The 19859-nt window shown below is 65.7% G+C and overlaps 2 protein-coding genes and 1 long non-coding RNA gene across 52 annotated transcripts in view; 2 read left to right on the top strand and 1 right to left on the bottom strand.

Annotated features, from left to right (window-relative positions):
* Nucleotides 1–19859, top strand: part of SLC67A1 (solute carrier family 67 member 1) — a 42187-nt gene that overhangs the window by 11186 nt on the left and 11142 nt on the right. For 9 of the 50 annotated variants that reach the window (XM_033861397.2, XM_033861405.2, XM_033861409.2 and 6 more), the window contains 7 exons: nucleotides 3096–3214; nucleotides 4707–4814; nucleotides 5603–5880; nucleotides 8404–8556; nucleotides 9792–9893; nucleotides 10119–10239; nucleotides 12097–12330. In XM_033861397.2, the coding sequence (XP_033717288.1) occupies nucleotides 3096–3214; nucleotides 4707–4814; nucleotides 5603–5880; nucleotides 8404–8556; nucleotides 9792–9893; nucleotides 10119–10239; nucleotides 12097–12284 (1069 nt within the window). In that variant the 3' untranslated portion in view covers nucleotides 12285–12330. Of the gene's footprint in view, nucleotides 1–3095; nucleotides 3215–4706; nucleotides 5355–5602; nucleotides 5896–6031; nucleotides 8372–8399; nucleotides 8611–9791; nucleotides 9894–10118; nucleotides 10240–11386; nucleotides 11622–12096; nucleotides 12331–13278; nucleotides 13445–18653; nucleotides 18953–19859 lie in introns of those variants that run through there. The other 41 variants (XM_033861408.2, XM_033861411.2, XR_012333654.1 and 38 more) reach the window with 40 other exon arrangements.
* Nucleotides 14287–15455, bottom strand: PHLDA2 (pleckstrin homology like domain family A member 2). The gene is made up of 2 exons (XM_019929101.3): nucleotides 14948–15455; nucleotides 14287–14677 (listed from the first exon to the last, which is right to left on the bottom strand). The coding sequence occupies exon 1, from the start codon at nucleotides 15352–15354 to the stop codon at nucleotides 14959–14961; it is 396 nt and encodes a 131-aa protein (XP_019784660.1). The 5' UTR covers nucleotides 15355–15455; the 3' UTR covers nucleotides 14287–14677; nucleotides 14948–14958.
* On the top strand, nucleotides 15595–18647 carry LOC141279426 (uncharacterized). The gene is made up of 3 exons (XR_012333660.1): nucleotides 15595–16119; nucleotides 16401–16629; nucleotides 18200–18647. It is a non-coding gene; the product is annotated as an uncharacterized lncRNA (long non-coding RNA).

Raw genomic sequence — 19859 nt, 5'->3', positions numbered from 1 at the left:
GAGATAAGGATGAAAGTGGCGTCTGTGTCCGCTGCCATTTGACCAGCACCGGTGGCAGCCGTGGTCAGTTCCAGAGGCCTCCCATCGGCGGGACTCGGGGTGGGCTGCCTCCAGGCTGTCCCAGCCTTGGCATGGGACAGGGGGTCCCGGGAGGGTGACCCCTGTGAGTCTAGCCCTCATTTGCATCTGAGGAAAGGAGGTCACCCAGCAGGGTAGCTACAGAGAAGGGACAGAGAATTCGGGTGCCCTGAGTCTGGCCCGGGGCCCTTTCAGGGTGTCCATGGGTCCATCCGTCCAGTCTCCCATCCACACATTCAACCAAAAATAAAAGGGGGTGGGTAGACAAAGACACGCTAACAGTGCCTGCCTCATGGTCAGCGCCCAGTTTGTAAAAACAGTCCAGTGAGCCAGTGGACAGGTGGCCCAGAGCCCCATCCTGCGCGATTGGCGTCCCAGAGGTCCCCAGGGCCAGAGGCGGACTCTGGGGGTGGGCTGACTGGAGGCCCCCGGGGAGGGGCTCCCGAGCTGTGTCTCGGACGACAGAGCAGCAGTGGGTAGGGGCACGAGGCTGGAGGGCGTCCCCACCGAGAAGGCCCCCGTGTGGGACCCGGGGCTGCCACGCTTTCCTGCCGTCTGTCCACTTTCCTTTCTGCCATTTTGTCTGGGGGAGTCGGAGAGCACTGTGGGTGGGGAAGGACACCCAAGCCTCCCCTGGGGCAGCTGTGGGCCCCGACGCCCTCCCGGGGCCCCCGAGGGCCCCCGTGTCCCCTTCGGTTCACTGGCCGCCACACAGGGACAGGAGAGATCTCTGGAGAAGGGGCCTGGCTCCCTGCCACCGCCCCTCACTTGTCACCAGCCTCCCAAAATAGCCATCTAAGCGGCCGCCTCTGCTCTCACGCACTTCCGGGGCATCTGGCAAAGAAAGCTGGTTTTGTCCCTGCCCAGGCCGGGCCGGAGCAGTGACGTGCGGGCCTGTGAGGCCACAGTCCTGAAGAAAGGGCCCCTCTCTCTGACGGTGGCCTGTGGGGCCCGTGCCCGGCCTCATGCCTCCCCCGGGTCCGAGCAGAGGCTTCACTCTGGGGTCCAGTGCCCTCTGACCCTTCCCACCTGGCAGCCAATGGACGCGCCCACTTGTCCGGAACCCCTGCCGCCAGAAAGCCCAAATGTCCAGCATCCTGGGCAGTGGGTATCGGCTTGGGGGCCAGAGATGGGCCCGTCTGGGAGGGGAGAGGTTGGTGGCACGTGCAGACTGGACAGTGCCGGCTGCAGCACTGACCAGCTGTGTGAGCCCGGAAACAAGGGGCTGCCGAGGCCCATTCTCTGGTGCTGGAGTCCCCACTGGCTTCCCTGCCTGGGGTTCCCGCAGGAGCCATGCACGTGTATGTGTGCAGGTGCGTGCGCGTGTGTGCGCCTGTGGTGGAGTGGGGGCGGGGGAGTCCTCTCTTTGAACTTGGAGGAAGGTCACAGGCAGCTTGTGGCTGCCTCACGTGAAAGTGCGGAGGGAGTCTCCCACGACACTGACAAGGTCTGGGGCAGGACTTTTTTCGTCCATTTAGTCCACGCTCTGATGCCCACTGGGGTCTCGGCACAGGGTCCCACCCAGGCTCACCTGCCCTCGGGGGCGAATACTAGCCCTGGAGCAGAGCAAGCCCTTCTCAGAGGACAGGGCGCCCACTGGGGAAGAGGGGCAGGGCCTCACAGAGAGGGCCTTTGCGGGATGTATAGGAGTTTTCCATGCTTCAGAGGGGCAGGGCGTTCGGCTGTGCACAGGTCCGGCAGTCGAAGCAGCCCGGCTCAGTATGAATCTTCTGTTTCACTCTTTGTCTTCCTCCAGCCCTCAGGGGGAAACGGTGACAATCAGAGGGGCCGGGCCCCAGTGCCTTTGTCCCCAGGTGACACGGGCTGCCTGGAGCTGGAGACCGAGGTCTGCCCGTGCGGTCCAGAGAGGTCGAGGGCTGAGTTTCCATGTAGTGACTCATGGAGGGGAAATGCTCCCTCAGAAGTGACAGCTGAGTGCCTGAGTCACGACCCTTGGTGCCGCTGTGGGCAGGCGGGAAGGCACCCTGAGGGCTGTGTCCTAGGTTTATCGGGGGGCCAAACGCCCCCTACCCCATGGGCCCAGCCTGCCCCGCCCCCTCCAGGAAGTGGTGGTGGGGTGCTCCTGAGGCCCCCTAAGTGCAGGCCTGTCCTCCCCCAGGAGGGGAAAGAGGCGTGACAATGCCCAGGACGCAGATGGGGCTGCAGGGGGTCCCACAGTCTTCCACGTGGGTGCGTGGAGCTGAGATTCTAACCCAAGCCCCGGCCCACCGGGCACGTCAGCCCCCGTCTCTCCGGCCCCTCTTGGCGCCCTGGCCCCAGTGCCACCTGGCATTTTGCTCACCGTGGGCCAGCACCCTACCTCACCTGAGTCACTGAGGGCAATGGTCACTTTCTCAGCTGCCCTCCTCCACCCCAGGCGGCCCCTCCAGTCCCACCAGAGGCCGGAGGACTGAGGGTTCTGGGGACGGGGCCCTGTCCCCCGGGAGCCTCGGTCTCCTGCTCCACAGGGTGGGGAGGACCCTTGGCGCTGCCAGGGTTGTCTGGGGAGCATCCTCCCTGCTGGTTCCAATTCCGCGGAACACAGCCCCCAGGCCTCTAACACCCCTGTCCAAGCCGGGAGCAGTGGGTGCACGCCGCACAGCAGCCCGCTCCTTCGGGGGCCTTTCTCACCCCTCAGCAGCCTGGGAGCCAAACGTCCCCTGGAGAATCGCCACGCGCCCCAGGCCCCTGCCCAGCCCTTCTGGGGCTCACGTTCTGGCTCCCACTGCCACCCATGCTCAGAGGCCGCCAGGGCGCATATTCTGTGTCCACAGCCCGAGGGTCGGGAAGGCAAGAGCTTCCTCTGTTTCTTCATCCATCACCTCATTGATGTGCCCTGAGGGTCCCGTGGCCTGGCCTCCAGTTCGAAGCCTGCAAGGACATGAGTGGGGGGGGGGTTGAGCTGTTCTCAGCTGTCAGAGCCTGAGTGTGACTGAAGGGGCAGGTGGGGGAGATGCCGCAGGTGACACCTGTGCCCTGGGGCCTGAGCCCTGTGTGACCACAACTGTCGCTCACAGGATTCAGTGTCCGGTCATCGTGGCTTTTGTGGTCAGCCTCCTGGGAGCCGTCCTCAGCCTCACCTGCATCCCCACCAGCACCAAAGGGGCCAGCGCCCGTGCCCAGGCTGCCCTGCCAGGTAAGCTGCAGCAGACACACCCCACAGATGCACACAAGCAGGCCCACCAGGTACATCCCGCTGGGTCTGCCCTACCGGACACACCTCACCGCTTACACCCCACCGGGTATGCCGCTTCCGGATGCCTGGCCAGTGTGAAGTGTGAGCCCTCCCCTCCCACCAGCCGGCACCCTGGACCTCAGGCTAGGCCTCCCCCAGCCCAGCCCACCCTTCAGGGAGGCTTTGCCGAGACCACGATGTGCCAAAGCATTGCCGGTGGCTTCTCACCTGCGGGGGCAGAGGGCTGAGCTCCAGGCAACGGGCCTGGGGCACTCGGGGCCACTCAAGCCCTCTTTTCTTCTCACCTGCGGGGGCAGAGGGCTGAGCTCCAGGCAACGGGCCTGGGGCACTCGGGGCCACTCAAGCCCTCTTTTCTTCTCACCTGCGGGGGCAGAGGGCTGAGCTCCAGGCAATGGGCCTGGGGCACTCGGGGCCACTCAAGCCCTCTTTTCTTCCTTGGGCCCCTCCAGGAAGCTGGGCATCTCCCAGCTTCGGACACCGCTGGAGCTGAGCCTGGAAAGGACCAGGGGGACCGTGGGGCCTGGGATGGGGCGGGCATGGCGAACCAGGACCCTGAGGCCCAGAGCAGTCGGTCACTGTGCTGTATGGGGGGACGTGAGGGTGCCGGCTTCAGGAGCACGGCTCCCGGGGCGGGGTGCCGAGGCGGGGGGCAGAGCACAGTCAGGTTAGAGCTTGTGGGCTCAACGTGCCTCCCAGGCCCCACGAGGAGAGGTCAGGGCTCGAGAGGGGGGGCCCCTCCAGGGCGTCCCAGCCCAGCCACTTTGGCCTGGCACAGAGTGGGACCCCATGCCTCCTGGCCAGGTGACCGAGAGCTCTGGAGAGACCCACCTGGGACAGGAGGCCCCTGAGCCCTGGCTGTGATGGGACAGCCCAGAAAGAGTCAAGAGGGAGGGCCTGGGTGGGGGCCTGGCCTGCAAAGAGATAGAGGAAAAGGGCCGAGGCGCAGGAGCACCTGGGAGAGGCAAGCAGGGGGGCACCGCCGCACCCAGCTGGGAGGCTATGACGAGGCACCCAAGTGGCCTCCGGATCAGGGTAAGGTGGGCGCTCGCAGCCACCAAGAGTGGCCGCTCCTGGCCGACGCCTGCCTCACCGGCCTTGCCATGCCGTCGCCCAGAGCCAGGGCCAGGCAGGCAGCAGCTGCCCCGGTCACGCGGGTTTGGGGAGTGAGAGCCTCCGTCACTTGGAGCCCGGGTCCAGGCCAGGCTGCCCCCTGAATTCAGAGGTCCCCAGGGTCAGCAGGGCCCGAGGCCCAGTCCTGAGTGTGATGAGCTGCCCGGGGCTCACCGGGGGAGGCTGGTGGGAGGCACGCTGAGCACGAGCTCACATCCCCGGTGGGTGTGGGGCGCCGGGCAGCCGGAGTGCTTCCTCCGCACCCAGTGGGCCCTGGGGCGCGGGCTGTCCGGTGCTACCGTGGCCTCTCCGGGTGCCTCAGGGAAACCCAAGGCCAGCGTGTTTGACCTGAAGGCCATCACCTGCCTGCTGCTGCAGCCCGGCGTCCTGCCGGTGTTTCTGGTCAAGGTCATCTGCGGCTTCCCCTCAGGTGAGTCCCGGCCGCCCGGCCAGCGTCCAGAGCCCGGTGCGGCTGAGAATTCGGGGCCGCGGAGACGGAGGTCTGCAGCCCGCGCGTCACCCCTTCGCTCTGCCCTGTGTCCCACGCTCCGAGACTCCACTGGGCCCTGTCCAGTCACATGTGTCCCAGAGAGGGTGACAGCCCACTGGTTCACGCAGATGTGGCTGCACAGGCCAGGAGGAGGAAGAAGTGAGGGTCTCCGTCCTTCCCTCCTGCCCCCCAGGGCCCTGCTCGGGCCCCAGTTACCCCTGCTCTACAGAAGGTCTCACTGCCCCGGCCTGTGGCTTCCAGGGCCTCTCAGGACAGTCCAGGAGGTGGGAAAGACGGTACGTCTGCAGGTGGACGTGCACATTCTCGGTGGAACTGAGGGCATCCCTGACCACAGTCGTGCCAAGCAGCGACCGCTCTGAGCCCCCATCTGGGGTCCTCCAACCAGGGGAGCAGTGCAGAGGACAAGTCAGCGAGGCAGGGTTGACAGGCGCTCAGGTGCCCCCACACTGGCGCTAAAGGGTTAGTCCCTCAGCCCAGGAAGCTCTCTGTCCAGGCGAACTGGGCAACCCCCCGCCCAGCTCCATCTGTGACTCAGGATGGCTCCGTGGGGCACAGTGACGGGAACCCAGGTCACCGACGTCAGTTCTGGGGCCAAATCCTCCTACATTATCAGCCCAGGGTCCCCCATCTCCCAGCCTCCGCCCCCAGACGGCCTTGGGGCCTGTGCATGGGGCAGCTTCCGGCACCTTCCTGTTCACGGCCCACAGCAGTCGCGTGGGGTGGACCTGCCAGGGACAACCTCGGAGAAGGTTCACGTTGGTCTTCCCTGAGCCGGTCACCGCGGCCAAGCCCCTGGCACCGTGATGGTCACCTGACGGGGGGAGCAGGTGTGGGCACAACTGCGCAGCCCCGACCCCTCAACCCTGACCCCCCACCTCGCCCAGGGCTCTTCATGGTCATGTTCTCCCTCATCTCCATGGACTTCTTTCAGCTGGAGGCCGCCCAGGCCGGCTACCTCATGTCCTTCTTCGGGGTCCTCCAGATGGTGAGTGGATGCTGGGCGCACAGGGTGGGCGGGGGTTCGGCACTCCACGCTCTGTGGGCTCCCTGCCCTCCCAGGGTCCTCTGGGCAGTCGGCCTGTGTTGGGGTCCCAGGACCTCACAGACCACCGGCACCCGGTTTCTCCGCAGCGCAGGTGCCGTCCTGCATGCCCGCCTTTCGGGTGTTGCATCCACACCTTAGCTTCTGGCTTGTTCTCCTCTCCCTGCTCGCGGCTCCCACGCCTGGCTCTGTCTGCCCGCCCATCTGCCCGGAGGTCCCGTCTGAGAGGGGAGAGGGGAGACTCATCCGCAGTGGAGGCTGACGAGCCCTTGGCCTCCCATTGGGAAACACGGCGAAGGCCCATGGTCCGCCGCGGTCCATCTGGGCGCCGGCGGTGGACAGGTCGGGAAGGGGGCAGACCCCAGTGGTGGGGCGCGTTACAAGGAGAATGGCCGGGCTCTGCGTCCCGCCCGCCTGCCCGCCGGTCGCGTGAGCATGGCGGGGACAGGTGGCGACATGCAGCCGCCACCCGGGACATCTGCCTGACAGCCGGAGCGCAGGAGGGGCTATTCCGGGACCTGCCTGGGCGGGGGAGAGAGCTCGCGCTCTCCGGAAGCGGGTGGCATTCCCAGCACCTCCAGGCCATCTGCTGCCCGTGCCTCTGGGCCCAGGACTGGTCTAGACTCTGGTTCTAAAGTAGCCACTCGTGGGAGGGGCTGCCCCCCCCCACCGTGGGCCGAGAGCGCCTAGCTGGGTAGGCTGGGAAGCGGCAGCCTGGTGGAGGAACAGAGAGAAACGGAAAGCAACGGCAACGATAACAGCACTCTAAATCGGGGGCCACTGGCGCTTCCTTCTAAACGGCTGCTCCTGCCTGCCTGGGACCAGAGCACCAGCCTGAGCTTGTCCTGGGCTCCCCGGGACCAGGAGGCCAAGCCTATACCCTGGCTGAAGCCGGCAGACCCCTCAAGGCCCTCAGGGACAGACCCTGGTAGCCTCTGGCCTGGTCAGGCATGAGGGTGGGCCTGCCCGAGACGGACCTGGGCTCCAGCACCTGTGAGGATGCTGGTGGACGGGGTTGGAGAGCAGCGGTGGGATTCGGGAAAGTGCCTGGGGGTGGGGGGCTGGGGACCCCAACACAGGCCGACCGGGTAGAGGAGCCTGGGGAGGGCAGGGAGCCCACGGAGCAGTGTGGGGTGCCAGGCCCCAGGCCCTAAGTCCAGCGGAGGGAAGGTGGAGGCAGCTGAGGGCCTGAGATGCGTCCGCAGGGGAGGCCCAAGCCGCCTTCGTCGGGTGCCTCCCTCCCCGCCCCGCCAGGGTAGAGCTGGGCACCGAGGGTCCGGGGAGGCAGCCGCGCCGCGGGGTGAACCATGCCTCCCACCTGGTCCCCCACAGCTGCTCTTGCACCTGCTGCTTCCGTTGCAGACCATTTCCCGCCCCACCTGAGGTGTGGTTGCCGCCGGATCCGAAGGGCGATCTCCCCCACCAGCACCCCCTTCCAGCCCCCTGGGTACAGGGATCGTTGGGGTTGGGGTCTCAGGGGGTGGCAGCCCGGATGGTCCTAACGAGGGGATGGTGGTCACCCTTCGCCCGGGGGGCTGGCAGCCCTCTGTCCCTCTAGGAGCCTCCTGCGAGGGCCCCCCCTCGGCCTTCATCTGGGCCCCAGGCACAGCGCCGCTGCAGTGATAGGGAGCGTCCGTCGTATGGGGTGGGGGAGACGGAGGCAAGCCCCCAACCACTGGCGCATCTGGTGTGTCAGGGGCGACAAAACCTCAAAGGAGAATCAGGGCCCTTGGAGGGGCAGACATGCTGCTTCAGATGGGGTAAGGGTTGGGGTTAGGGTTAGGGCTGGTAGGCTCTCCACTGGCCCACGGAGAGGCTTGGAGGGAGAGAACTTCAGACGGGGAGGGGCTGCAGGTGCAAAGGCCCTGGGGTGGCTGGGCCGGCCTGAGGGGAGAGGACTGCCCTCTGAAGACGTGTGGGGCATGGTCTGCAAGGCCAAGAAGGACCCAGATTTACTCAGATTTACTCGGAGTGGGTGGGACCATTTGGAGGCTGGATGTGGTCTTACTAGCCCCCTGGTGGGGAACTGGGTGCTTGTGGCCGATGTGACCTCCGGGGAGGTGGAGGTGGCTCGGGCCAGGGCAGCGGGCAGCAGGACAGGTGAGCAGACAGGGTCTCCAGATGGGAGGGTTGGGAGAAAGTGAAATTTCTGGTGTGCTTGGTAGCTCTAGTTTCATGTAATAACCCGTAAGGCACGAAAGTTTCGGCTTTGTTTAAGTTAATGGGAAAATGGAAAGACGACCCCAGTCCATTAGGGTCCTGGTCTCTGGCTCTGTATGATTGAAATCTCCCTCCTGGCTTGGTGGTTTCCTCTCAGGGTGCAGGGCACTACAAGACACTTGCCAAGTAGATCTTCCCTTTAAACAAACGAAAACGAAGATAAGCAAGTGTGAGAGTAGGATTTTTTTTTTATTAAAGAAGGACATCTTTGGTGCTCCTTTGAGACAGTTTCGTTTTGCCAGACAGGCAGCTCGGAGTGGCCCGTCCTGTTCCGCAGGGGTGGGCCCGCCCCGTCACAGGGCGCAGCCCCGGCCTGACCCCAGCCCCAGGGGGTGTTGCTCCAAACCCACTGCGCCCCGGGCACTTCCTGTCTGCCTGGTGGAGGTGGCAGGAGACCAGGTAGGGAGCCTCCCCCTGGCCTGGGGATGGCCGAGGGCTGGGTTTACCCTCTGAGTCACATCCGCAGCGTCAAGGGTGTCCCTGCTCTGGGTGGTTCCTCCCACCCCCACGAGGGCAGGAAGGGGAGCCTTAACCTTAACCTGGCTCCTGGCTGGCTGACCCTGGGGCCGGGGGAGGGGGCTGCGGCCAGGAGGACAGAGCTGGGAGTGGAGGGCGGAGCAACAGTGGGGGTTATCTGGGGAGACTGGTTGCCCCCTGCTTACCTGCCCAGGCTCAGGACAGGTCCACCGCCCTGGGCTCCAGCCCAGCCCCACTCCTGGCCAGCTCTGGGACCTCAGGCAAGTGACATCCACCCTCTGGGCCTCAGTTTACCCAGTTGTAACTGGAGCTGTGGCCTCTGGAGATGTGGAGGACACAGGGCTCCTGGCCCAGTCCCTGGCCCCAGTTGACAGTAGCTGGTGTGCCCGCCTGCTGGGGCCAGGCCTCCATAGGGCCAGCTGGGAGGGCGACCCCACATGGGCACCAGGGCTCTGAGCTCGGGTCCCAATCCAGCCCCCCTCTCCTCTGTGCCCTGGTCTCCCCATCTGTGAATGGGGCAGGTCCCACCTCCCAGAGGAGACAGCCAAAGAGGGGGCTGAGGACGAGTGATTGGCCAGGATGGGGCACATGGGGGCCAGGTGACACGGTAGGGGGCTTCCCAGGGCCCCAAGGGTCCCCAGGGTTGGAGTCGGGGCCACACGGGGAGCATTTTTCTATCGAAGAAGCTTTTTGCACCGTAAGCCATGGCCTCCCCCACCCCCATCAGGAGTTAACCGGTCCTTTGATTAAAATATGTTTATCACGCCTGAAACTGCAGAGATTAGTTTTGAATGTGGAACTCGGACCTCTGAGTGGCTGGCTCTGCACGTGTGTGTGCGCGCAGGTGCATGTACGTGTGCGTGTGCGTGCATGTATGTGCGTGCACGTGCGTGGGTGTGTGCGTGCATGCGGGTGCACGCGTGTGCGCGCGCGCGTGTGTGAGAGGTGCCCAGGCTGCTGGCCCCGTCTCCCCTGGGACTTTGAGACCGTCGTGGGTACCACAGGCTCACCCCTGTGCCCTGCGCCTGGCGCCTGCTGTGGCTGGTGGCAGCGGCCCCAGGGGCTGCAGGTGGTGGGGGAGGTCCCGCGGCTGGCCGCAGCCCAGCCCCCTCCGCAGGCCCGGCTGCGCCCACCTCCACCCTCTCGCCCTCACCTAGGTCTTCCAGGGCCTGGTCATCGGGTGGCTGAGTAGCCGCTTCTCCGAGGGAGCCCTGCTCCGGGCCAGCGTGCTGGCGTTCAGCGTGGTGGGACTGGCCATGGTGAGAGCTCCCGCCTCTGGCTGCCCCACAAAGAGCAGGGTCCCAGGCCTGCTCCCCTGACCCTCTGCCGGTGCCCAGTTTGCACTTGAGCCCCTGGGCCCCCTGGCCCCCTCTACCCCAACCCAGGGCCACCTCAGTGGGACCTCAGGGATGGGCAGTTCCACCCTGGTCCCGCGAGGCCCTGCAAGGCCCCCGTGACCGTGACCCTGCTCTGCCCCTCGGCAGGCGCTGATGGCCAATGTCTTCCACTTGTGCCTGCTCATGCCCGGCCTGGTCTTCAGCCTGTGTGCCCTCAATGTGGTCACCGACAGCATGCTGACCAATGCCGTCTCGGCCTCAGACACGGGTGAGGGCAGCATCCCGGGCCCGGTGACGGGCAGGCCCTGGGGAGACCCCGGCCCTCCTCTCTGGGAAGCTTGCTGAGCAGTTTCGGGCAAAGCAGCCGCCCTAATGTGGGACCTGCCTGGACTCAGTGGGCATTGAGTAGGGTGGGCGGCTGGGGGTCTGAGTGGGCAGAATGGGGATGGTGGGCTGCAAGAGGGCTCAGGAGAGAATCCTGCCCACCACCCAGTCCAGCCAGACCCAGCCAACCCTGCACCAGGCCCTGCTGATCAGCCCAGGGCCAGGCCTGGGGGAGGGGAGGAGGGCTTCCTGGAGGTGGCGTCTGGCTTGGCTCTGAAGCATGGGCAGAGAATGGCTAGAAGCCAGAGGGGGTGGCTAGCCTGGGGAGCACCTCCTGTTCCCTCCCTGCGCACGGGATGTGCAGGTGCCTCCTGAGTGAACGAGTGAGGGAGTGAGTGCTGCCCCCGGGCCACCCAGTGGGACTCAGGCGCCCCCAGAGGTGGACCTGCAGTCCCCCAACTCTGCACCTGGCCTTCTTTCTTGAGGCCAAGGAGTCTCCCATCCAGACTGGGGGTCCCTGGGCCCGATGCTGCCCAGGCTTCTGCCCCCGTGCTGCCCCGGGCATGGTGCAGGTCAAGGTCAAGGGCTCCTGTGGGCCGGTTGAGGTCAAAGACCTCCCTCCCTGGCAGCAGGGCCAGAAAGTTCAGGGCCCTGGCTGACCCTCCGTCCATCTACCTGCCTGTCTGGGAAGGTCAGACTGAGGTCTAGAGGCCCTGATGAAAATGGGGAGGCTGCTGGGCAAGGCCTCTTCTCAGGACTGCCTTGGGGACCCCAAGGCCGGCCAGACCTGCGGCTCTGTGGTCCTGGGAGGCTAGACTGGTCCTGGAGGGTCCCGGAGGCTGTGGGCTGGCAGGTGTGAGAGGCCAGGAGGAGAGAGGAGGGGAGCAAAGCCTGGAGAGATGAGGGCAGGGCCTGAGAGGGAGGAGGGCGGAGCCTGAGAGGGAGGAAGGCGGGGCAGATCCAGTCCACCAGGGCCCCATGTGCCAGAGGCACCATCCCTCAGCTTGGAAGGAGCCAGGAGCCGGTTCCCAGCACCAGCCTGGGAACCGGAAACCACAGAGGGGGCGGTAATTGCTCCCTGGTGTCTGCAGGGCATGTGGGCGTCGGGAGAGGCTGCTCTGAAGGAGAGAGGGCATGTGGGCGCCGGGAGAGGCTGGCCACGCCCAGCTGACCCAAGGGCAGGGCTTTCCAGCTCCCAGAGCGAGGGCTGCGAAGCCCCTGGAGTCTGGGGCCCTCGGGGCAGACGGCAGTGTTGACAGGAGCCACTCGCTTGGTGGCCCTCATAGGGCACAGCTGACAAGAGGGGTGTGGAGGTAGGGGTGTCAGGTAAGAGGGGTGCAGGCAGCCAGGCGAGCCCGGGAAGTGGGTGCAGAGAAGCAGGTGCGGGCCCTTCGAGCGCCCCGAAGCCCCTCCCCCACCCTGGGGGGAGTTCCCTGCAGTCCACGTGAGGGCGGGAGCCAGGTGACTGGGGTGTGTGGTGGCCCAGCCCCCACCGCGGTGCTTCGGGAGGCCCCTGGCTGGGATGCCACCTCTCAGGCAGGCCTGGTGCGGGGGGGCCTGGCCCACAACCTGGGGCCCTGTTCCCAGGCTCCTCCTGTGCTTGGGAACTTTCTGGAGCAGGGCAGAGGCTCAGATCCCCATCCGAGAGGGCCCCGTGCTCCCCCTGCATGGCTGGGGGGTCTGCAGGGAGGGAGTGGGGGGGGCTGGAGGGCGGCGGGGGAGACAGGGAGTCTGTAGCTGTGTCAAGGCCCTGGGCGGCTGGGGCAGTGATGCTGAGAGACCCTCCCCTCCCCCGCCGTAGGAACCATGCTGGGCCTCTGCGCCTCTGTGCAGCCACTGACCAGAACCCTGGGGCCCACCCTGGGAGGCCTCCTGTACCACCGCTTCGGAGTCCCCGTTTTCGGCCACGTGCAGCTCGCCGTCAACTTCCTCGTCCTGCTGGTCCTCTGGAGGCAGCCTGTGCCCCCAAAGATGGACAAAGCCTGGTGACCGTGGCCCCCAGGCACAGACTGGCAATAAACTCCCTTAGGACCTCTTCCAGCCTGATTTCTATCAGTTGGGCAGGGGGCCTGGGGACGAGGGCAGGATGGAGCCTTGGATGCTGGAGGGCTTCCTGGAGGAGAGGGCCTGCAGCTGTGCCCCAGGGCTCCAGGGAGAGCAGAATCACCCAAGTTCATCTCAGTGGGAGGTGGGTCCTGCCCCCGGAGTCCGCCACCAAGGCCAGTGAGGAGTAGCCCCTGCTGCCACCCAGACAGCTCTGCCCACGACGTCCCCAGAGACAGGGAGCTCCGTGCTCACCCCTTCACACCCCCCGCCCCACACCAACCCCCGGCCTGGGGCCGAGCACGCGCTGCCCGCACACCCTCCTCAGCCCTTGAACTTGCTTCCACTCATGAACAGAAAGACACGGTTGTTTGAAAAGATCAGGACTTTTGAGGCTTGGGAAGAGATCTAGGAAAAGAACCCTCACTTCACTGTTGGGGAGCCCCGTGGGGAGGACCAGGCATCCAGGCTTGAGAACTGGAGAGCTGTGCCTCCCCCTCCCCCCGCCTCCCAGCTCAGGTGCTACAGAGAAGGGGTACCAGACGCAGGGAGGCCAGCAGGCTGCCGTGCCCCATGACCAGTATGGAAAGGACAACCTTGTCAGGTGTCTACAGACGCCCTTGAGACCAGGAAGGCTACCCCTCCCCCACAGGCTGCCTGTAAAAGAAGCTGTTCAACTCAGAAACCCCAACCTCAGGACTTCACGCCCCAACTGGAGGGGCCTCAGAGAGCCAGGGTCCGCCCACCCTCCCGGCCCGAGGGCTCAGGCCGGACCCTGCCTCCACTTGAGCCCCGCCAGGAACCGGGGTCCCACCCGCTGACTTTGGTCATTCACCCAGAGGGTCTGGTGGGAGGGGTCTCCAGGGTAGGGCAGCATGGGGGCGCACCCTGGGGTTGGTCTTTTCTACTCTCTGAAGGAGCCCCCTCCCCATTTGCACAGGGGCTTCACAGTGCTGTTCAGGAGAAAATTCATGGCAGGAATGGTTTCTTCTCTGGACCCAGCACCCAGGCTCCTGCAGGCCTCCCAGCAGAGGGACAGCCCCTCCCCAGTCTGACCCCTGCCACCCGGTTAGGAGGCCTGTGATGGTGCCCGCCCCCCATCAAGGGTAAGTGACTGACATTAGGGCCCAATTTTGGTCCTTCACTCCCCTTACCTCTGCCCCCCACACCTGGCTCCCTCCAGCCACAAAGGTGAAATGAAGGTCCCCTGGCTAGGCCAGGATCAGCGTCCTGTCCCTTTCTTCCATCCTAGGCTGCTTCATCACCCACAGCCCTTCCAGGTGGAGGGGCACACCTCCCCTCCGGAGCCTGGGGGTCTGGGGGCCACCCTGGATGCACAGGGTCCCAGCGGGCAGGAAGGGCAGAAGCTGCCCGCTTGTCAGGACCTCAGGCCTCCCCATCCTGATGTCACATCCTGGGCCACTCGGAGGCCTCAGCCTCCTGCCACGCCGGCAGAAATGGTGCAGGCCTGTCTCCCGTTGGCCCAGAAGCACTGCCCACCTTGCTGGCCCCGCACGTCAGGCACTGGCTGGCAGCATGTTAAGAGGAGTGCGGCCGGTGGGCAGCCAGAGGCCTGAAGGTTTCCTTTCAGGGGGCTGGGCAGGGGCGGGAGGGGGCAGTTAGGGTCCGGTACCCCACCGAGGGCCGGAGCAGCTCAGATGGGGGAGGCGTGATGACCTCACAGGGGCATTTTGTGAGTGGCTTCCGGGAGCAAGCCGGGGCCCTGTCCTCCCCATTCCACACCCAGGAGCGGAAGTCAGGGCCACTCCCAGGGCACTTCCCCGCCTCCAGCGATGGTGCGGCCAGGGTCCGGCGGATAACGGTGTTCATTCAAAGAGCATTTCCTTGCCCTTCGGACACCTGGGGTGGGTGTCCCCCCAACTAACACACACTGAATGAAGGGGCCACCCACTCGCCTCCCGCAGGAAGCTCACTGCACCACACCGGCTGGTAGAAAAGAGAACAAGTCAGGTACTTTATTTGGAATGGACACATTGATTACACACACACATATATATATATATATATATATATATATATACACACATATATATACACACATATATATATGTATATATATTAAGACAGATGGTTTTAACACAAATACCATCAAAATAAATACATAGATAGTCCAATAATTTAATGCACCCGCACAGCGGGGGCGAGGCTCTGCGGCTCCGCACGGGAGGGTCCTTCTCTGCCGGGCAGGACGCAGCCCCGGCCTTTGTCCTCGCCGTGGTCAGTGGCTGGGCGCCGCCGGGGCTTCTGCCGCTCCGGACATTCCCTGAGCTCCTGCCGGCGCGGCCCGCGTCCGGCCCGACTCGTCCAGTGTGTGGTTCCTGTGGGGAGAGCGGGGAGGTTCAGGGAGCTGTGCCGAGCCCGGTGGCTGAGCGAGCCGGAGTCCAGCCAGTGGGTCTCCCGAGGCCCGGACACGGAAGGCGCAAGCGACGGCTCCTGCCGCGCGCCCCAGCCGCGCCGCGTTGGCGAGGCCCCCAGTCCCCTCTCGACAGCGTTCCCTAGACGGGGCAGGACCTCCCCCCAACGTCCGAGGTCGACATCATCCTCCCCGAGGACCGCGTCCAGCGGGCGGGCGGGCGGGCGGCACTCACCGCGGCGGCGCTCAGGGCGCGCGGGCCGTCCCGGCCTCGGGCTGCCCGACGGGCGCGGCGCGCTCCTGGCGGCTGCGGAAGTCCTCCAGGGCGCGGCGGTTCTGGAAGTCGATGAGCGCCAGTGTGATGGCCGCGTTCCAGCAGCTCTCGCCCGCGCAGCGGAAGTCGATCTCCTTGCGGTCGGTGGTGACGATGGTGAAATAGACGTACTTGCCCGTACGCTCCACGCAGTCCACCTTGAGGATGGAGTGGAAGCGCAGCTCCTTGGGGCGCGCGCCGGGACCGGTGGGGAACAGGCTCAGGCAGTCAGGGGTGAGCACGCCGCGCTTCTTCTTCCATAGCTGGAACAAGCTGTCGCTGCGCTTCTCCAGCTCGCCCTCGCGCAACACCTCCCCGGGGGTCTTCATGTCGGCCGGGTGCAGCTCGCAGAAGCGAAGGCGCTCCGGTGGTGGCGGCCTCTGCAATGCGCCCCGGTGCCCCGGCGCCGTCTTTATAGCGGCCCCGCCCCACGCGCTCCGTCCGGCCCGCCCCGGGCACGCCCCCTCTCGGCCACGCCCCGCGCCCCCTTCCTGGGCCCAGCCCGCCCCGGTCCCCCCAGCCTGGCCACCCCGGGGCTGCGCGCCGCACCCTCACCCCGGGTCGCCGTGGTCGCCCCCCTTCCCCTTGTCTGCAGCCCGTTCCCCCGGCGCCCCAGATCCGTGGCCCCGTGGGGCGACTCAATGTCCCCCACCCCGCCCCGGACGCCGGCCCCACGGAGGAATGCGCTGCGGCCCGCCCTGCCCGCGGTGACTCACTGCCGGGGAGCCGCGGGAAGCGCCCGAGGCCGGGGACAGCCCGGGGCGCGGTGACGGCGGGACTCAGACCTCCACCCTCCAGGCGCCCCGACACCCAGCCCTGCCGCTCGTGGGGCAGATGCAGTCGCGGCCCCAGTTCCTCCCAGGCCCCCGGGGAGACCCTTCGGTGGCCCTGCCCCAGCCGGCCTTATCTCCCATCTTGCCACCCGCCGGCCGGCGCGCCTGGGACGACCTGCCCTCTTCCCCCTGGGTCGTCGGGCCGACCGGGAGAGCAGGTGTTCTGAACTTCAGTTTTCTCTTCTGTAAAATGGGGGACGATGACACTTGTTGGATTAGGCAACGCACGGAAAATGCTAGAACAGCTCCCCTTAGTGTTCAGTAAGTGTGAGGGCCGCTCCCAGCTCCCTTCCCGGGGGCCTGTCCCGCTCCCTGGGCCCTCCTGGCGGCTGTACGTGGGGGGAGAGAGGACGCACCGGCGGACCCGCCAGAGGTGCTGGGAGCCGGGGGGGCGCGGAACGCGCTGGTGCGTGGGGAGCAGAGGGGCCTTCGGCCTGGGCCGGGCCGGGGGCGGCTGAGTCATGCCCTGCCAGCAGGACAAGTCTTTTTATTTACCCTCTTCCTTTTTTTTTTTTTTTTTTTTTTACCCTCTTCCTTTAAAGGGTTTAACAGGAAGTGATCGCTGGCTCCTCCAGGGTTCCCGGGGCGGGGGGGGGGGGTGGCGGCAGAAGGGAATCTACGGGGGCCCCAGCCGCTCCGGGGCCAGCACCTTCCAACACCCCGCCGGGCTGTGATGTGGGCAGGTGGTGCAAAGCAAGGGGAGCAAGGAGGGCACGAGTCCGTTGGGGCTGTGAGAGCCACGCCCCCTCCTGGTGCAAGATGGAAACGCAGGTACCCTGGTTCAAAAGGTATTAACGATATTTTCAGGACTGGGAAGGCAGGGCATAAAGCCGATGTAGGACCTTCTGGGTGCGGGCCCGGCCGGCCGGCCGTGGAGCCAACCCTGCCCCACCTGCCCCCGCTCTGCGGCCTTGGGCAAGTCCCAACCCTGGCCCTTCAGGGTCACCGTGAGGAATAAGGTGCACCGCTGGCTCAGATGAGTGGCTTGGGCCAGGCCTCTGCAGATGGACACACCCACCTGTGCGTCCAGGGCAACTGTCAGCGGTGTGGCAGAGAGCAGGGGGTGCCCAGGACTCTGGCCTGCGGGAGGGAGCACAGGACAAGCATAGGGATGCTGGTCAGTGTTGGGGGGAGGGGCGGAGCTGGAATCGGCAGGCCCGTGGGGTGGCAGGCCAGAGGGTGAAGGGAGCACAGGGTGGGTGGGTGGGGAGACAGATCTCCCCTCAAGACAACACAGGGCAGACTTATAAGGGGGTGAGCTCCCCATCACTACAGGCATCCCAGCAGAGCTGGTAAAGGGGATTCCAGCATCAGGCAGGGTGAGACTGCTGACCCGCCTTCCCGCAGGCTCTCTGTCCTGAGGGGGCCCTGGGCTGTCGGGGCCACGGGAGAGGCAGCCCAGGGGCCAGGCTGCTGCCTCTAGGAAGCCACTGTGAGCCCCCTGGGTGTCCAGCACTCTGCCGGGACCCCTCCGAGGCCCACCAGCCCGTTTCCCCCACCCGGGGGCCAGTCATTGGAACCTCAGGGCCAGGCAAACCACAGACACTCAGCACTGCTTAAGCACCTACTGTGTGCCTGTAAGCCTGGCTGGTGCTAGGACCCCGAGGAGAGGGGAGAGGGGAGAAGCCCTGCCTGCCCTGGGGAGTACGGGGTTGGGGGTGGGCAAGAGGACAGCTTGGAGGTCTCCATGGGGAGGGCGGGGTGCCACAGGGGGATTCCCAAGGAGCCCAGGTGAGCGAGGCCCAAGGTGGGCGTTCTTCCAGCCCCATTTCACAGACGTGGTAGCGGAGGCCCCAGGGAGGGCGGGGCAGGAGAGGCAGGAAGGGATGTGAGAGGCCTTGAAAACCAGGTGAGGCCAGGTGAGCTGCACTTTGCCATGCCCACCCAGCGCTCCTCTCTTTGTCCCCAACAGCCAGGCCTTTCTGGGGAGAGTCAGTCGGTGACCAATGACCTGGGGGGGGGTGGTCTGACAGGTGGGCGTCCGCGGGAGCTGGGAAAGCAGGTCACAGGGGGTGGGGAGCCCACTGCCACTCTCCCCGGAGGATGGGGATGGGCTGGTGGAAATCCCCCGCAGGCAGCTTCACCACCAACGCCCCTGCCCCAGGGGGCCTGGAAACCCCCTCCAGCCAGAGGCCCGTGGGCCGCCTGGCCAAACCAGCAGGAACCCAGAGCAAGGAGGGGACCCTGTCCCCACGCCTGAAGCAGGCCCGTCTGAGGGTCCCTCTGGAACATGAGGAGGAAACAAAGCGCTGACCTTGCAACCCCAGCGAAGGTCTCTCGGGGAGACACCCCTGAGCCATTTGATAGCTAGGAGAGGACCCACCAGGCTGGCTTCCTGCAGGGGACCGAGGCCCCCGGTGCGGATGCGGGCTGCGGCCCATCAGGGCGCCAGGCCAGGTTGGTGCTGGGGAGGGAGGAGCCCCAGCCTGAGGGTCAGGGGCCTGGCACCCTCGGGGAGGCCCGTGTGAGCCCTGCTTTCTTCCTCAGGGTCATCCCATGAGCGGGGGGCCGCTGGGTTGCTTTCTTGGTGTTTGCAGGGAACGGGTGGGGCTCCTCAGAGAAGTTAAGTGGCTCAGCAGAGGTCACCCAGCCCGCCAGTAGGATTCAGATTCGTCCTATTGCATCCCGCGCCTGGGGGCAGGAACCAGCCTCTGCCTGAAGGGCTGAGCAGGTTCTGGGTTGGGGATGTTCAGAGGCTGCTTCTCAGACGGGGAGGGGCCAGCGCGGGGCCTCGCCTCGAGACAGTGGCGTCAGAGAGCGTAGGTCTGAGCCAAGTTTACTAATATTTATCCAAGGGCCGCATCCGGGATTCACGCGGAGCCTGAGGAGACCCCCACCCCCGACTCCTCGTCCCACCAGGCAGACGAGACTGGTCCCCAGACATCCGGCTGGGGACACCTGTCATCCCATCCAGCTGGGTGAGGATGTCAGGCAGCTGGGGTAGAGAGAGGACACCTCTTCGAAACTCCCCGAGTGAGGTCATTTCCCCAGCGGTGACGAGGCCAGGCCCTCCAGGCTCTGGCCCAACCAGCCTGGCGAAAGGAAGATGAGGAAGCTGTGCATCACGGCAGCCCCTGTGCCTGGGGCTCTTCCTGTGAGTGGCAGTGCTCAGGGACAGCCCTGAGGACAGGTCCCCTGCTTCCCTGCCTGGAAGACACCCCCCCACACCTCTTGCCTCTTCCAGGAAGCCTTCTGGGATTGCCGGGGCACACCCTCAGGCCTGCTCCCACCAACCACGTGACTGCCAGGCCTTGGAGTTCCATTGCCTGCTCCATGCAAGCCCGGGGAGGGCCGGGGGCAGCGGGGGGGCGGGGAGGCCCCAGCTGCCTGGAGTTGCAGCACCTGAGAAGTGGCCTGATGTCACCTGACCTGAGCCCCACATAGCCCATTGGCCGTGGCCTGTGACTCAGGCCTGCCCTCAGTCCCTCTCCCCAGAGCTGCAGCCTGGGAAAAGTGAGAGGTCCAAGGGCGGGAGGCAGGCCGCCTGTCCCCACCTGGTTTCAGGCTCTCACTGTCAGCCTGGCCTTGGTCTCTCAGGTTCATCCCTCTGTCTGGCTCCCTGAGCCCCTCAGCTGGAGTCCGACAGGCAGGCCCCACCTCACAAGGCGCTGGGGATCGAATGAGAAACAGTGACACACCACCCAGAGCGCCTTTACTTCTTGGGTCCTGGCAAGCGCCCATTCATCCCTCAGTACCCTGCTCAGAAGTCACTACCAGCTCCTAAAATGCAGTGACGATGTCTTAGTCTTTGGGGCCCTCAGGGCCCAGCCCAGGCACTCGCGAAGTGTTTTTGGAAATGAGTGGGCCTAACCTCCCTGTCCAAGGGACCCAGCTCTCTGCTCAGAGCAACTGATGTCGGTGGAGACTGTTTGCTTGTCTGTGAAACCAGAACACCTCGGGACGGGGTGGGGGGGTCTGGTGGCGGGGACAGGGCCAGGCTGGTCCAGGCCTGGGGGAGCTGAGAGGAGGGGCCTCTCCCATCATCACAGAATGCAGAGCGG

Source organism: Tursiops truncatus, chromosome 8, assembly GCF_011762595.2.
Source record: "Tursiops truncatus isolate mTurTru1 chromosome 8, mTurTru1.mat.Y, whole genome shotgun sequence".
In the NCBI taxonomy this organism is placed as follows: domain Eukaryota; kingdom Metazoa; phylum Chordata; class Mammalia; order Artiodactyla; family Delphinidae; genus Tursiops; species Tursiops truncatus.
Note: the sequence above shows the minus strand (reverse complement) of the source record. Positions and strands in the feature narration are given on the sequence as shown.

Excerpts from the sequence above, each read along its gene's own strand:
- PHLDA2 (XM_019929101.3), bottom strand. The coding sequence starts at position 15,354 with ATGAAGACCCCCGGGGAGGTGTTGCGCGAGGGCGAGCTGGAGAAGCGC.